Source organism: Echiichthys vipera (genome assembly GCF_963691815.1).
Source record: "Echiichthys vipera genome assembly, chromosome: 12".
NCBI classification, from domain to species: Eukaryota; Metazoa; Chordata; class Actinopteri; order Perciformes; family Trachinidae; genus Echiichthys; species Echiichthys vipera.
In genome coordinates, this window is record NC_139837.1 from 21,168,753 (window position 1) to 21,186,412 (window position 17,660).

General features: G+C 43.4%; 2 protein-coding genes across 6 annotated transcripts in view; both read right to left on the reverse strand.

The window, feature by feature from the left end:
• Positions 1-3,101: 3,101 nt before the first annotated feature.
• Positions 3,102-8,832, reverse strand: exd2 (exonuclease 3'-5' domain containing 2). Of its 3 annotated transcripts, none has more exons than XM_083923717.1 (10): positions 8,751-8,832; positions 7,753-7,829; positions 7,205-7,662; positions 6,568-6,824; positions 6,318-6,444; positions 5,790-6,100; positions 5,544-5,650; positions 5,269-5,404; positions 4,808-5,176; positions 3,102-4,175 (listed from the first exon to the last, which is right to left on the reverse strand). In XM_083923717.1, exons 3-10 carry the CDS (start codon positions 7,619-7,621, stop codon positions 3,959-3,961), a joined length of 1,941 nt encoding a protein of 646 aa, XP_083779843.1. In that variant the 5' UTR covers positions 7,622-7,662; positions 7,753-7,829; positions 8,751-8,832; the 3' UTR covers positions 3,102-3,958. The 3 variants fall into 3 exon arrangements, with proteins under 3 accessions (XP_083779843.1, XP_083779841.1, XP_083779842.1); XM_083923715.1 differs by having other exon boundaries at positions 7,190-7,662; XM_083923716.1 differs by lacking the exon at positions 8,751-8,832 and having other exon boundaries at positions 7,190-7,662; positions 7,753-8,501.
• A 969-nt stretch (positions 8,833-9,801) lies between these two features.
• The window catches only part of numb (NUMB endocytic adaptor protein), a 42,126-nt gene continuing 34,267 nt past the window's right edge, over positions 9,802-17,660 (reverse strand). The window contains exons 4-11 of one of the 3 annotated variants that reach the window (XM_083924652.1): positions 17,149-17,181; positions 16,208-16,282; positions 14,818-14,958; positions 14,416-14,620; positions 13,995-14,291; positions 13,629-13,772; positions 12,859-12,999; positions 9,802-12,047 (exon numbers count right to left, since the gene is read on the reverse strand). In XM_083924652.1, coding sequence (XP_083780778.1) covers positions 11,281-12,047; positions 12,859-12,999; positions 13,629-13,772; positions 13,995-14,291; positions 14,416-14,620; positions 14,818-14,958; positions 16,208-16,282; positions 17,149-17,181 — 1,803 coding nt within the window. In that variant the 3' untranslated portion in view covers positions 9,802-11,280. The remainder of the gene's footprint in view (positions 12,048-12,858; positions 13,000-13,628; positions 13,773-13,994; positions 14,292-14,415; positions 14,621-14,817; positions 14,959-16,207; positions 16,283-17,148; positions 17,182-17,660) is intronic. The other 2 variants (XM_083924653.1, XM_083924654.1) reach the window with 2 other exon arrangements.

The following is a 17,660-nucleotide window of genomic DNA, read 5'->3' on the forward strand; positions in this document are numbered from 1 at the left end:
CGCTGGAGTCTGACTGTGAAATATTTTCAGAGACGAGAATAGTTTCTCATACTTTTATGTATCAACATGCGAGCAATAATGAGTTAGGGTTGTTAGGAGCAGTGGTGGTGCAGTGAGGAGGAGGAGGAGGAGGAGGAGGAGGGAGATCTTTGCCCGTCTTTCTTATCGCCGGGACGATTGTTCTTCAGAAATGAGAGATACTTGGTTCGTCATCGAAGCCTGTGTAGTTTAGGAATCGTGTTTCAAACATGTTTGAGGGTCACTTAACGGCAAAAAGGATCACGCAAATGTCCAGTTTGAGAAAAGGAAGAACACCAAAACTGCAGTTGTTTTCCATGACCCACACTGTTCAGCCCCTCTGCATCATCAAACAGCCTTTAACCAAAAAGACCGTTTTAAATTCTCTTTATTCATTTACTGGTTCGAAGCCCATCGTTACTAAGCCGAAGATTTATTTTCACCAGCCATTGTGGAGCAGTATGATTTCTTTGCAACATCTTACGTTCATGTGACAATCTTATCGATCTGTGTGAAGATGTGAATTCTGTTCGAGAGCGTCGAGGACATTTGTATCGCTTGTGCGACTCCCTCATGAAACTTTGATGAAACTGAGATTTTCTTTGTAGATGGATTTTTACTTTGAAGGTCAAAAAGTCAAAAGCTGCAAAATGTCTTTTGATTTTTGTAATATAAAATGTGCATCAAAATTTAGCTTTTGAAGATACCGTTAGTGGTCGAGGTTTGACCTGCGAAATTGGAAATGTGAATATGCCTTATTGTTAATTCAGTGTACCTTTAAGGAAATTGAATCTGCAAAGAAAACATGATTAATGTGATGTTTTAAATACTGTAACATCTGGTGTTCTGAAATGTGAAAGTAGCCCGTCCCTACAAAAAGACAGAAGAAAAACAAACTTCCAGAGATTGGGGCTAAATCAAACAGGCCTTCTCATTTCTTTGAATGGCGTCGTCTTTTTTATATGTAAAATTGTCTTTTGTTGGAAAGAACAAAAGGAGTAATAATATGCAGTAATGGAGTATGAAATCCTCGCCAGTAGTTCGGTGGACACACACTAGAAGATTCATAAAGGACTAGTTTGATATTTTGGGAAGTACACTTTTGATACCACTCATGTCTGTATGCTAAGTACAGAGCTAGCAGCCGGTTAGCTTAGCATAAAGACTAGAAACAGGGGGAAAGGGGGAAACTGCTAGCCTGGCTCCTCCCAAAGATAACACAATCTGCCAAACAGCACCTCTGAAGCTCACTAATGAACACATTTATAAAAACAACAACAATGGATGGTTTGGATTTTTGAAGTGCGGTTGTATGACGTTCTTCTACACAAGTGCACCAGTTTAAGTGTACGCTGTATTCAGAATATTCAGTTGTCAGACAGCCCTTTCCGACGGGAACTGAAGCCGTTATCTTTGCGCCGTCGAAGCCACCAGACTCCTTTGTCATTTTACCTCACAGAACGCAGGAGTTGCTGGTCGGCTGCTTGTTTGTTTGTGTTATTGGGTGACTTTAGTGTTTTATAGGGTTAGTTCAGATTCACCAAAGTGCCAAAATAGCACAAATAAACTAACCGATTGAAGCAGCAGTAGACCAGCATCTCCCCTGTTCTGTGAGGTAAAATATCTTTTTTTTGTCAGAGTGGTGGCTTTGACGAGAGCATAGATGGATATAACTGCTTCAGTTTCATGTGAGAAATGGCTCTTTGACAGCAAGATAGAGCTAAAAATATTCTAAATACTGTAAACCTAACAGATTTGACCTTTTTGTTTGTTTTTTGGAGGCTTAAATATATTTAGTTGCTCCTGTCCGCAGCAGTATTTCCTAGCTTGTGTCAGTTCTCCTGTATCTACTGTAGGTAACACACTGACTCTGGAGAAAACAAAATCTAAAAAAGATTTTAAAAATTCAAATCGATCCCTTTAAAGTATCAATTGTTGACATTCTTGTTGCATAGGGACTTCAGGAAATGCTCTGACACACAGAAAACAAACATTAAAAAAAGGGAAATAACGTGTAAGTTAATGAGCTGGTGGGTTGATTTTGTTCCCTGAAGAGGCTAACAGTTTCCTGTCTTTATGCTAAGCTAACCAGCTAGCTACTGGCAGTAACGTTAGTTTCATATTGAACAGACAGACATAAGAGCGCTATCAGTCTGTCATAACTGTCAGAATAGTAAATGAGCCTATTTCCCTATTCCTTTAACAGAATGAAATATAAGTGTATCTGATGACTTTGCCCAGGTGTGTTTCCACCCTCAGAGGTTTCACTGTAATGCAGTAAAGATGTCAGTGTCTTTCACAGCACAGGATTGCACTCCGCGTCACCGCTAAACTTCTTAAAAAAGGGGAATTCCACCAAAATGTTTTATTTTTATGAAAAGTATTTCCCAACATTTGCCCATATTTCTCCTTTAAATACTTTGACACTTGAGAAGAAGGAAAAATAGTCCGGATGAATCCCCTTCAGTGACGCAGCCCCATGTGCCATCGTTATTGTCTGCAGTGTCGAACACTGAACATTAGAAATGTGCTTCGTTTTTCAGCCTTTTAGGACAAAGGGATTGCATGTTGAGCCATTTTGGTATTTATTTGTAAATGTGTTTTTTTATTTCTTTTTCTGACTGAACTGTGAAACCAGGGGAGCTCATAACTCTACACTAATTCAACTTCAGATACAAAACATTTGACTGACAGATTGTTCTGATGCCAAAATCAAGAGGCCTTAATTCAGCAAAACTAGATTGTAAGAAAAAAAAAATCCAACTAAAGACTCCTTTGACCTGAAAGTCACAAGTGATTCATATATGAAAATGTTAAGAAAACCTCTTTTGTACTCATTTTTACAGACTATTTATTAAACTGTGATTTTGTAAGAAATAAAAAAACAAAACAGTGAACGTGGTTGTGTCTTGAACTGTGAAGATGTGTCATTATCAAAACGAGTCACAGGAGATCAATACAAACATGACTTTTATTTTTTGCATCATTCACAATTTAGGAAAACAAGATTCAGCTTCAGGACTTGCATCCAGAGAAATACAACCAAAGACAAAACAGCTGTATTGTAAATAAATGTATCGCGCTCAAAGGGATAAATCTGCCTCCCAAAAGGGGGCGTAGTGTTAAGATCATTTTCTAAATCACATTAGGAGTTGGCACCTTTTCTTCACTGTGGAGTTTGGGTTGTGTGGTACGACGTCGTGGTGAAACGGCTGTAAACTGAAACAAGGTCATGCCCTGATGCCGACAAGTCTCCAGTCGGGTTTGGGGATTAAGAGGCACATTAAAACATGAGCCAGGAAGTTGTCCCAACCGTCAGGAGGATCAGCAGCAGGACAAACACGTCAGGAGTTTAAATGACAAACTAAACCGGCCAACTTTCTGTGGTTAGCATTCGTCTCCCGCTGCACAGAAGAAAAACACATTCGGGCCCCAAACGCACCTCAAGACCAAAACTCATCTTTCTCAGAAAAGGGAAAAGATGAAATTTGATTTCAAGATGCTTCTGGGAAACTAATCTATTGACTTAAAACAGACAATAGACTGCAAACAAAAGCAGTGTGGAGCGCCTAATAAATTAAGGTCATATTAAAATGACCCTCTCTGCAAAGCAAGTAATTTATTTCCAGGCTGATAGCTGCTGACCTGCAGGGGGGTGGGGGGAGTTTAATTCAGAAGGAAATTAAGAGCAGGCTGCAGCCACTTCTAAAAATCAGTTTATAATTTTAACCTTTTCATAAATAATTATACATTTTTGATAAAAAAGTGTCCATATGCAATCACATGACGTTAGTGTTTTTCTGATTCAGTGCTGGATTTCTTTCTACTAGAGTCTCTGCTCATTTCGTTCATTCAACAAGGTGGCAACCAAGCAGCATCTTACTGGCACTAGAAATAGAGTGAAGCGTCGCCCGACGTCCTGGTCGGAAGCTTCTCGTGATCAGTTGAGTTTAATGGGCAGGTCCTCTCCGTATTTGCGGAGGAACTTGCTGTGGTTGTGGTTGACGGACCAGAGAGGAGGGAGGTGGCGCGGATGCATGGAGGTGAGGAAGTGCTGCCTCCAGCGGCACTCCAGGTCCATCAGGCACCGCAGGCCCTGCTTGGCACAGGTTCGCACCACCTTCAGACCGTGAGGCACGTACGCCTCGTTGAAAATCCTTCAGAGGAGAGAAGAGCAGTCAGACTCAATGCCTGGAAATCCAAACTGAAGCGGCTCTTTAAAGAGGCCCTATTGCACTAGTTTTCAGGGTCATACTGAGGCAACTACAATAGGTTTACATGATTTGTTGTTTTTGGTTAAAGCTCAAACATATTTCTCATATTGTCCATTGCTGCAGCGCCTCTGTGTGGCAGGCTTTGTTAGCGGCGCAACATGCTAACGTTAGCTTTAACAGGTTAACCTCCAAAATAAAAAGCAGAAGTGTCTGAAATCACAGCTTTCAGTTTGAGCCCGTGTGTAGCAGCATGACCAATGGGGAAGTCAGGATTCTTCAACACAGACAAATTCCGGAAATTTCCGGAAAGAGATAGCGACTCACACTCTAGCGTTCAGAGCTGAGCACAGCCGATATTATCAAACATGCATTTTAGCAGGCCCGAAAAAGTATACCCCTGCAGCCCCCTCACGTGTTACAGTGCTATATTTTAGATGTACGAGACGAGTCTATCCAGTTATTCCTCGCCTCCTTTTGCTCAGCGCCGCTGAAATGTACCGAACACAGGGGGTTTCTACACGGATGTTGTTGTAAACCAACAGTGATCGGGTCTGTATCTGTAAGTCGACACTCACCTCGTCTCCAAACTGGCAGCCTGCTCCAACACTTCGTCCGTCAGCTGCTGCTCCTCGTTCATGTCGAGGAAACTCTTGATCAGAGCCTGCAGCTCTTCTCGCCGCTGCTCCGGCAGTGCTTCCCCGGCGGTGAGCAGAGCCCGAGCCGCCGAGCGCACCCGTCGTCGGTCCAAGTTCTCCAGCGGGCGAACTCCCTCCTCGCAGCCCTGAGGGGCGTCAAACTCCTCAGCCAGACGCTGCTTCAGGAAGCTGTCGTACACGTTGGAGGCGGCGTGGCAGCTGGTGCAGAGCAGCAGGATGTCGTGCGAGTTGTGGTCCTTCATCTCGGTGGGAAAATGCCGTCTGTACTCGTGTGGCACAATGTTTTTCCTGTGGGACCAAAGGAAAATACAAATTTACAGATTTTCCTAAACAGAAGAGAAAGAACACGCTCAGATGAATTAAAGTAAAACATGTCAAACCTGATGTAGGAATCTTCTGTGCCACAGACCACGCAGAGATTCTCCTTCGCGGTGAGATAATAGTCCTGTTGGGAGTCCGGACGCCCCGACGGCTCAAACAGCAGCCGCACTACAAAAGGCTCTTCACTCTGGAGCACTGGGTCACAAACAGAGATGATGTCAATTCGATCTTCAGAGATAAACATGCAGATAAAAAGAACACCCTGTCCACTACAGGAAAGAGGGAGATATCTTTTCTGTTTTAATGTTTACACGTTGGGAGTTATCCAGTGTACCTCCTATTCCTTTATCTAGGTACCATTTGGCTTTCTTCTTGTCACAGGTACACAGAGGCTGGCCATCTGGAGCATGGAGGAAGCAGTTATCATAGAGAGGAGACTTCCTGTAACACAGACAGAGCTTTCTGAACCACCATCCTCAGTCTCTATTATTAAGATCGGCTTTTCTGTCATTTCCCATTCTGCAGCCCTTTTTTTTTTTTAATTAACAGATAACAATGAATGCGTGTGGTCTGTCCTCACCTGGCAGAATAGCCCACACCCAGTGGTTTCCTCTTGTTGTTCTTTCGAGGGTCTGGGACTTGCTGATCTCCAGACTCTGGGCTTTCAAAAGTGGGTGTTCTACGCGTCCTCCGCTTCCTCTCACCATCAGACGCCTTGTCGTCTCTGTCTCCTCGGCTCTTGAAGGGCACATCCACCAGGCCCTGGCAGCGGGCGGCCAAATTGGAGTAAGAGCTCCAACTGGAAGATTTGGGAGTGGATTCAGAGCGGAGGCCGAGGAGATGGAGGAAGAGAGCGATGGAAACTTGGGCATCTCTGGCAGCATAAGTCATCTAGAATGAACAGATGGTAAAAAGTTAGTGACGTCTGTGAAGTCGTCAGTCACATAACGGGGTCTACGTTTCATTTCTAGAACCAGAGGAACCAAAACAGCCCCCCCCCCCCCGTCACAGCTTTATACTTTAAGAAGCTGATTTATTCACTAAAGCACATGTGAAAAATGAGAAATATGAAAAATGTGAAGCGCTCTGTAATATAATGAATCCCCACCTGCTGCAGCGTCAGTTGATCCGCCTCCCAGTCACTGCAGCGCAGCTCCAGAGATTTATCTAAAGACACATTCAACAGATCTTCTGCCAGAGACTTCAGACTGAGGCCATTATTCACTTCAGCTTGCCTGAAAATGGAGACAGGAGGGTCATTTGCATTTTATGCACAACACAATGTGAACAAAATACACAAACCAGAGGGAAAAAAGCCTTCAGCTTTCTAAGAACAAACAGCAAAAAACAAACTGTACCTTTGTCTTAAGGCAAGGTAGCGCAGGTCAACAGTACACGTCAGCGACAGGCCGTAGTCGCGTGTCAGACGCTTGCCATCTTCATAGCAACCAACGCCAACTTTCAAAATGTGTGGGTCTCTAAGGACTTCCATTAAGCTTAGAGGGAGCTGTTGCTGGCCGCTGCGAAACGCCAGCAGCCTCACCAGGACGCACAGACCTGAATATGTGGCCATCTGTAACAGGGACACCGCAGACGTTTGACCTTTCACAGACACCTGCAACAGGAAACAGCAGCCGGGTCAGACAGAACCATGAGCAGTCTGAAATGTTAGAGGATGTTATAAGGAAAATTCCACCCTTCTGAGCAGCAAATCCTCTGAGAAGCTGGAACCAGAGAATGTTGATCACTTTTGCTTCAGATATCCTGGTTATCAAATGATTTATGATTCATATTAATTTATTTATGATGCATGATAACTGTGTCCACTCAAACTCATTTGTCACTTGATTTTGTGTCGTCTATAGAGGCCAGTTATACCAATGTTTAAAAAAAAAAAAAATCCAAATGCAGGGTTCAATGCTGAATCACTCCGGGTGGACTTTTTCTCTCTAAGTAAACCATGCAAAAGGTATTTCTTACGGTGCCGGTCTTTACCCATTCACAGTCGAGCCCCAGCACAGGGAAGACGGACAGCTCCTTTTGCATCAGCGGCCACAGCTGCTGCCATTCCTCTTCAGAGCTCACCACCACTGGTTTCACCCCCAGCAGCTGCTCAGAAGACGGTATCTGGACATGAGGGGGCGCTTGTGTGGTCTGACACTCCACTACCTTAAACTCCTTCTCCGGAAGATGTGGCGGTTGGGCGTATTGATACTCTGCAGCTGTAAAGTCCTTTTCCACAGCTGTAAAATCCTTTTCCACAGGACACAGAGCCTCCACAGGATCAGCAGCCTTCTGGACAAAAGGCAGCCTCTTCCTTTTTGTTCGGTAAACCCGCCATACGAGCAGTCCACCCAAGGCGGCCCCTAATACTGTTGTTAGGACAGCAGTTAAAGGCCCTCGGTGAGACATGTTGGCAGTTAGTGATCCTCAGCTGGCTGAAAAGTGCAAACCTAGAGACGAAAAAAAAAAAAAGAGTGAAAGCGTCCTCAGTGCTCGGATGTGCAGCCTGTTTGTTGCTAAAAAGGTGCGTGAGGTTTTACCTTTCCTGCGTCAGTGGGATCCCATGTTAACCTGGCTCAGTTTCTGTGATCTGGAGAAGCACGGCATCTCTCAGGAACTAAAGAAGGTTCACATCAAATCAAGCTTATTGTCACGTGTGAGGGTGGCAGACTCATTTTTATTGGGTCACCAAACAGCAGTGTAAAATGCACAACGATGCTATGATATGTGAACTCATTTTCATGATTATAATACAAGAAGAGCATTTATTGTTTCAATGCTGTTTGTCCCCGTCTCTCTCCAGCTCCTCACAAACCCTGACCTGAAGAATGTCACCCTGCTCTCACAAACAAACAGATAAAGATAAAAGGACGCAGTATACAATCAGATGACATCAGTGGACTAAATAATCAATTATACATCATGTGTGAATCTCTGTAGTCACTTGGGCAGAAACTAGATGGCCTGAGGGAAGAAGCCTCATCCTCAAATAAATAATGCCTGAATGAAAGAATAAATAAATGCTTTACACCAGACTTAAGTCAGGCTTAGTCCTCCGTATTTCAGAATGTATTTATTTATTATTGGAGACTTAAGTCAGGTTTAGTCCTCCATGTATCATAGTGTATTTATGTATTAATCGAGACTTAAGTCAGGTTTATTCCGCCGTATTTCAGAGCTAACCTCAGTTGACCGTTGGAAGTGGACGTTCCACAGCTAACGTTAGCAGCGAAAACTCTGCTACCGTTGACCGTTAAGCTGCAACAAAAACAGCGTCAAAAACAAAACAATTACATTTTCACCTTCAATGGAAATGAGCTTCACGGCAAAGGCTGACTAACGGTAGTTTCTGCCATTATTCCGGTTGTCCTTCTCGTTAATTAAGGTAAAGTTAACCAACGTTAGCCTTGTTAGCAACTTTAGCTCTTTAACTCTGCGGCTCGTGCGAACCCTGCGTCCTTTGGGCCCCGGTGGATATATTAGTGCATAACAGCAGAGCAACACTTCTGTTTCCTAATGCATGACGCTCGGGTCTTACCTTTTTAAGTTTTCAACCAATACACCGCTAGTTTCGCACACATGTACTTCAGCTGGTCTTTGCTGAACTGATCAATGATTTCCGGGGCTGTATTTATAAAGACGCCGCCTGCTGCTGCACCGGGACGCGGCTCTGCGGTGAGCGCCCCCTGCTGGACGGATGAATGAACACACCAGAAAAAGACCAACGCATAAATGCCTCCTATATTTTATGTTTATCTAAACTTTTATACTTGTATATTAATGTTTTTTGACGCCTTTCCTATATTTTTTAGTGTGTTTTCCAATGTTATTTATATTTTGTGCTGACTGTTTAATTGGATAATTATTTTATTTGAATGTTTAGGTACATAGTTGACTCGGGTAGTAATGTACCTGTACTACCTTGTACTGTGCAAATAGCAATAACATTTTAACTCCAAAACAAACTTGTTTATGTGCAAAGAGAAGAGTCCTCTCACCTGTAACATCCGCTGTTTATTATTGTCCCTGATATTCATATTTTAAGTATATTAAGCCATTTTATTCTATTTTATTGTTGTTCATATTTTGTATTTTATATTTTATCTTATTTTTAGTACTTCTGTTTGCTCTGTACCGCTGCTACGATGACCTAATTTCCTCTCAGGGATAAATAAAGTTATCTATCTATCTATCTATCTATGTGCATGTAACCTTTTTTCAAATGATGGATTATGTGACCATTTTTTTCTAGTTTGATGTTGATATAAATAAAGTGTTCAAGGTGATATGTTCAAACAGCTCAAAACCAAAGGATATTAAATTTGCAATCATAAAAAAAAGGCAACAAATTGCTGGAACCAGTGGATGTTTGTCATCTTTGTGAAAAAATAAACATATTTTGTGGAGCACTTAATTGACTAGTTGTTTCAGCTGGAGCTTGCACCCAAATGACAAGTGCCTGTTTCATTATCAATGTTGATGGATTTTCACGATACATTTCATACATTGGAAACACGACAGTATTCACTTATTAACACAAACCACTTTTTCCTTTACCACCATCAATTTATTCGATCTTTTAGCTTCAATATTCCCCCAAAGAAGTGGAATAAAGTAATGAAATAATTACAAAATGGAAAAATAGATCAGATAATAGATCATATTCACAGGCTTGATTTAAAAAAATAAAAACATGACAGGGAAATCAGACAGTGAGAGATGAAACGGTTTTTTATCTCCCTGTAGTTTTCTGCTGACCGTCGGAACCACAGCAGGCTAACGGAGGTCCGTGCAGGTCAGCGTGCAGCTTCTCCACAACCGACTAACCCATATTGATCAAGGTCACCTGTGAGGTCAAATCATCTACTTTAGTGCTTGTGCAAAATAAAAATTTAGATATCAACTACTTAGAAAAATAATATAGGAGGTGGAGGAACAGGAGATGACAGATCCTACTGTGTTAAATAAAAAAAACGAGCATTACCACACACAAAAGAAAGACGGTGAAGACAGAAGAAGTAAAACGTTAAGTACTGATGTGTACTAAACTATTGAAAACTGAGCACAGGTAAGAGAGGCAACCGGTTAGGCACCATCACCATTGCTAGGTCCACATTGATTGTTGCTGCAATGATACCTATTTACAGTGAGATGCTTCACATCCAATCACAGGATGCAACAGACAGCAAATAAAGAGATTTTTCTTCAAAAATAAAATAACAAAACAAAAAAACCCACAAAAGTAAAGCAGCTGTCCCTTCACAAAATCTCTTTACATCACATTAAAAATTAGCACTGCTGTGAGCTGTGTGTACAGTATAGATTCTTTATAGATATATATATATTTATATATATATATATTCATGTATAATATATATATATATATACGGTCATTTCTTGTATACACGAACATAAACTTGTTTCATTGTAGCTAGCCTGTGCCTTTGGCACGATTACTTACAACTCTTCTGTTAGTTTCCAAAGCTATTTAAAATATACTTAATGCATAAAAATAAAGATTTTGGCATTGTTTCACTTTATTCTTCTGATTGGGAAGTTATTAATGAGAGCTTCTCATCTGGAAGCAGAGTTCTCTCAGTGCTGCAGTTCCTCTGCCAGGTGAGGGAGGTCTCGTCCTGTCAACAGGGAGTGCTGGGAGCTGGACCGAGCAAAGGCAGGCTGGGGACAGGAGCCGCCACACCTGGGTGGCTGGTAGGGTGCTGAGAGGGGGCTGGACGTGGCTCGGTACAGATATTCCACAGGGTAATGACAACTTTGCGCTGCACAGCACAAACAAAGCAATACAGACAATGCTAATGAAATGCCTGGGGAGCTGCACCCATGTTGTTTTTTCTCTCCTCAGCTGTGCAGAGTTCTGCTCTCTGTTGATTCACCTGTCGCTCTCCGCTGTCTCCCAGTTCTTTTTGGTCCTGCTAAGCTTTTTCACTGAAACCGAGATGAAATGAGGCAGGAGGGCGTTCCCCTCTCTTCTTTAGTCAATCATCCATCTGCCCCCCAGCTAAAATAGCCCCTTATTGTCCAGTACTCTCTAACCTCAAACACAGTCTTCAGAGCTGGATCTCAAAGGTCTTGTGCAGCTCAGTGGAGAAGGGATTTGTCGGGGAGGGTGTGGTGCGCTGGCGCGAGCGGCTCTCCAGGGCTGCCCACTGAGCCTCAAAGGCGTCTTCTTGCGGCTGAGGGAGCAGCTGGGTGGCTGGAGAGGATGGGGCCAGTTGGGACGGAGCAGCCCAGCTGTCTGCCCCGTTAAAGGTCACACTACCATTGGATGGCTGGAGGGGAGCAGCGTTAACTACGCTGGATTGTGGGGGTTTGATGAACGGGCTGATGTTGCAGACGACCTGGGGATCATGTTGGGGTGTTGTGGAGGCAGAGATGGGGAACGGCTGTGGTTGTGTGGCCGAGCCGAAAACATTAGCCACCATCTGTGAAGGAGTGATGCCGACCACAGGCACGCTGGGCTGAGGGAACGGCAGCCCGTTGGGCATCGGGTAGGAAGCTGGAGCCTGAGTGTGGAAGGCGGGCTGGCGAGGGGGCAACATGGGAACGGCAGAGGGCAGGGAAGACATGAAGGCCACCGGGGGAATAGAGGGAACAGCCACAGGCATCACCACAGGCATCGCCACGGGGGCAGCGAATGGCTGGGGGGGAGGCGTGGCTGCCGGCATGATTGGATTAGGTGGCGGACCTCGGACAGACTTGGTGACTTCTTCTAACCACCTGTCTGCTTCTGATGGTGTGCGTCTGTGGGAGGACATGGATGGGGAGGATGTGGGGGGGACCACTATCACAGGAGTAGGGGACGACCAGTTACTTCCTGTTGGCAGAAAGTGCACAGAGAGGCAAAACAAAGTGAGCGAACACACAAACACATATCTAACAACAGAAACAGTTCATCAGTGAGACGGGAAAAAAATGCTGATGTTCAAGGCTGCAAGTTTGAAATAACAGTAAAGATATATCACCCAGCTATTGCTGGTTTAAAATAACAGTATTTTGGGAAATATGCTTGTTGGCGCTGGAGAAGATGGACACCACTCTCATAGTCAGCCAGCAGCTGCATGTCTTAGCTTAGTATAGTTTAACATAAATACTGGAAACAGCTAGTTTGACTACAACAAAATGTAATTGAATCAAACGATCACTCATTCACACATTTAACATCATTTGTTTACTGATACAAAAAGTGATAAAATGATAATTTGCCTGCAGACTTTTTCTGACAGACAGTTTTTGTTACCTTCAGACGGATCTGTAGCCTCATATTTATTTATATGCATTTCATATTTATTTCCCAAAATGTCAAACTATTGCTTTGATAAAGTCTGACTACAACTTGTTAATCAAACGTTTACAGAAACTCAAAAGTACATTACAACAGGGGCTGAGTGGTTAGAGCAGTCACCCCATGTAAAGAGGCTGAAAGTCCTCGAGGCAGCGGCCCTTTGCTGCTTGTCTCCCCCCTCTCTCACCCCATTTCCTGTCTGTCCTATCTAATTGAGGCTTAAAAAAACGCCAAAAATATATAAAATAATAATTAAAAAAAAAAGGACATTATAATGTCCTTGTCATGTAAGCACCCTGAGACATACAAATCTGTCTTTTTAGCCTCTCTAAGTGCTGCTTACCTGGCTGTGCTGAGGCCGGAGCCCCTGCTGGGGTCTTAGCCCAGGGGTTAGTGTCTCGAGCAGGCAGAGCGGGGGGCAGAGCTGGGGGGTTAGCAGTAGCAGCAGCAGCAGCAACAGAGAAGACAGGAGATGTGCCGTTCACTACAGCAAGAGAGACAGAAGCTAGTACAAGCAAGCTAGTGTGTCGGCTGACGTAGACGGATCTTTTGTTAGACATGCACAATATGACCGTGCAGTTAATTAGCAGTATTGACAAGTGTTAATCAGATAAAATAAGTGTTACAAATGTAGTTGCAGGCACACATTCTCTAACTTTTCATTTAAACTGCGAGCAACCCAGTCTTCCCTGGGAGTCTATTTGAATGCAGCCAAAATGTGGGTAATAAAAATGACTGTTGGCCACAAATAACTTTTGGCAGTTATCTGTGGCACACAATCGACTCCATTAGTGTGTGCTTCCTTATTCCCCTACTGATTGTGGAAGTTTTGCTTGGTAAGTGGAAAACTGATAATACATTTATTACAGTCATTCTCTAAACTTTCATTTTCATAACTATAAGAAGCCAAAACCTGCTGATGTAATTGCTGGTGAGAACTACTTCATAAAACATTGTGACAGTTAATCCTGGAGCAGCAAAAATATGTGAATTGTCTTTTTAAAACTTTGTAGTTGAATGACATCCGCCAGAGCCCCTCACACTACACAGGGTATGCCCACTTTCACTTTGGTTACATATTAAGGGTTGAAGAAGAGGTTGAGCGGAAGTTACCTGGTGCTACAGGAGACTGAGGGGATGAAGCTGGTTTGGGCATTGGTGCTGAGGAGAAGGGGTCCTCTGGGGGTCCACTGAATGCTGAGGTGATCTGAGTGCACAGCGAGCTGATGCTGTCATTTTCTCCTTCTACCTCAGGGACTGGAGGGGAAACATCAGAGAAAAATGAACAGAAGTTAACAAAAACACACAACACGATAACAAGATAGGACAGACTCATTACAAACCTCGAAGAAGACTGGTTTGTGATTTTCTTCTCATCTTTGGGGTGACTGTTTAGTACCGACTGAATGTAATTGGCAGGTTGTATAGAACAACACATGAGCTGAGGACACAGACAGCTAGTCAGGATCACAAGCTCACCTGTATTCTTCATGGGGAAGTCAGACTTGCGCTGCATGGTGGAGGGCAGCTCGTTCATGCGCAGTGACATCTGTCGTTTGAAGGGAGAAGTCTTCTGACTGAGGACCGGGAAGCCTCTGAAGGAGCCCTGCCTGGCAAGAGCCTCTGCCGGCGCGTGTCTGCGGGGTATCACCTGGGGTCCCAGGGTGGGCATAGAGAGAGGCGGGGAGGACGAGGGGGATGGGGAGCCTCCCGTCTGCTGTGCTAATGAGTTTGTCACACCGGCCGAGTTCCCGGCAACCTTTATATCTGTCTCTGCTGTGAGAGAAGGGCAACAAGCAATAAAGCAACAATGAACAAATGAATCAGCAGCTGAACTAGTGTGGAGGTTTAACTCGAAGACCCTTTTCCCAGTTCAGGGAATGTTCAGTCCAGTACAGACCTTTTTTTGCATCCTGTAGCTGCCTCATGACTTCCTCCCGCTCTGCTGCCTCTGTTGCCGTAGTAACACGAAATGAGCCCTCACGGGTGAAAGTGGTTCTGTTGGCGTCAAAGGTTGCCGTGACCCCGCACTCCTTCTCTCGTTTTTGTTTCCGCTCCAGACAGGCAGCGAATGCACAACCTACAGCATGACTGAGACGCTCTCCCTGAAAGAGACGATGCAAAAAAAAATGAAGCTCTCCTCCACCAAAGCATGAAATGAATTTAATGGTTTTTGTACTGACCCAATTCAGAAGTGTGAGCATTCTTCAAACATGAACTCATACATCATAGTGTTCAATATCAATTAAGATTAACATCAATTAAGAAAAAAAAAGCAGTATATATATGAAGGAGTTCCTACAGAGTCTTTAACGGCCATAAAACAATGGCAGATCCAGCGTCGGGTGGTGCCATCCCTGCAGATGTAAGAGAACGCCCTCTCAAAGTTACGGTCCGGAGCGCAGAACGACACCTTCTCTATTGTCTGGTCCAGGATCAGGTCCTGCAAAACACATTTAGGCCTCATTATTCAGAGCTTTTAAACTCTGGTCAGAGTAAAGTGACACTCAATCTAGTCAATTTAAAATATGGGCTGGATGATTGCTTAGTGAACAGCAGCACTTCAGTGTAAAGACCTGGCTTCAAGAGCGTTTGATGAGAGCTACTACCAGCTCCTGAAGCACCCGGCCCTGCTCTCTGACCAAACCATAACCATACCATAATAATGGAAAGTAATGTCTCACTCAGGGAGGCATCCTTATATTTTATTACACTTAAAGCTATAGTATGTAAAAAGCAAAGAAACACCAGAATTTGAAGCAGAGTGAGACCTCGTCTCGCAGCTTTCCCTCTAACGGCTACATTCTGGAGGTGCAAAGTCTAGTTTTCTCTCAGAACACTTGATTACAATAATTGCTAATAATAAAGTGCCGACCCCAGGTTTAAGAGTACAATAAAGGCAACATAATAAATAGAATAAATTAACACAACAGCTCCATGAAGGATCTCAAATTCATAAACATTTTCTGGTAATAACATAAGATTTTAGGTCATTTTCCTTGCTTGGCAGAGCTTGGTTTCCACTTTCTTGGTAATTTAAAGTTGGAAAAGAAATCACCTTTCTTATTTATTTCTTATTCAAAACAGAACTGATATAGTTTTCACTCAATCAGTAACATTCCTGGACACCTAAACTTACAATTATACACTTACAGAGTATGTTCTTTATATTCTATAGCAGGACAAAATAACTAAATTTATGGTTGCCAGCCTGACCTTGTTAGCAAAGTTTACTGATTGATAGAAATCAATACCAAGACTGTTAATATTACAACTTAAATAGGTAATAGATTAAGAAATAAAGAGAAGAAAGAAGAGAGAATTGTAAATGTTCTTTCTTGTTTTTTGTTTTTTTGTTTTGTTTCCATTGAAACATAAGTTAACAGCCTCACAGAAAGCATTATACAGGTTTGATGTAGAACCAGCGCTTTCCAGCAGGTGTCAACGTAACCTTTACTGTTCACTCGACTCATATCTACTCCTGCAGGTGCACTGGGTACATATTTACAATTAGGGCCTCTTGGAGGTCACTAGACCAGAAGTGTGGCAGCTTCACTACCATTATCAGCTGCTGGAGCTCAGCAGCTTCCACCTTTAGAGCTACTAAAGCCACGTGTACTTCCTCTGGCAGCTCTTTCTTTTTGATCGAGGTGTTTCCCAGCCTGTGATGATGGTCTGAAGGGATTCATTACCTTTGTTTTGTCGTCTACAACACGAAGACCATCTGCCGACACCCACAACACAGCGCGCACTGGTTTCTTCCCAGCCTGCGAACAAAACACAACGAGACAGGTACGAGTGAGAAACGGGGAAACTTTTTATTCACTCCATGCCTCAAATAAAATGACTTCCCTTTGTACCATTCCTTGGTAGCAAATCATAAAACTTACACACAATACACACACACACGCGCGCACACAAACAAAGCAAACCTGTGAATGAAGAGAAAGCACCAGATAAGAGACAAAAGAGAAGACACAAGTCAGGAGTTGTTTTTCTGAGTGACCAAATTTTAATCAAAGAAACAACAAGGATTGTATGAGAAGTGGTGCGCTGATGCAGTCGATAGTGGTGGGCCCCGCTGGTTAGAATGACAACAATAAAATATTTGTGTGTGCACAAAAAGTAAACATTCATTCACACAAACTGTTGAAATTGTTCAGTTCTTGGTTCATAGAAGAAGACTGAAGGGAGAGAATGCACGCCTGTTAAACACACACACACACACACACACACACACACACACACACACACACACACACACACACACACACACACACACACACACACACACACACACACACACACACACACACACACACACACACACACACACACACACACACACACACACACACACACACACACACACACACACACACACACACACACACACACACACACACACACAGTGCCCCACCCTAAACCACCCCACCTGCTCAAAGACACATGCATCATTGTGTTTGTCTTTCTCCAGACAGATTGCCCCCCCCTCTGTGTTTGAGTGTGTGTTTCTTCCAGCCTTCAGATGTGATCAAAGGGTGAAGTGTTACGTGAAGGAGGAAAAATAATAATAATAATAGTAATGCTCATTATAAAGAGACAAACTCAGACACACAAAGCAATAACTTACTTTTGCAAAGAATCCTTTGAAGAATTTCCTGTCCTGGAAGTGGATGTGGTAAAAAAGGGAGGGTGGGTGAGAAGGGGTGGAGGAGACGGGGGGAGGAACAAGGCATGAAAATGTTACCTAGGAAAACTATAAATTGTCTGGAGCCCACAGGAGGTGATTTCAGTTTGGGTTTGTTTCTTTCGGTGGAGGTGATGCTGGGTTATGAGTGAGTGAGGCAAAGGGTCAGGTAGCTCCACCTGATTCCATACTGGTGGATGTTTCGATGGGGGATACTGTGGTTGTTAATGTCTTTATGATGATAATGGTTAGTACTACCACACTGGAAGCCAGTAAACATCCCGACAGCTGGAAGTGACACCCCTGGGCTCTTTTGTGCTTCAAAAGAACAACAAAAAAACCCAAGAGACTACAACAGTCCCACAGCTAAGACATCATACCCAGCTGCCTGGACAGAAGAGTTAAAGATGGCAGACCTTCAGGTGTGCCTGTGCGAGTACACAGGAGATAATCCC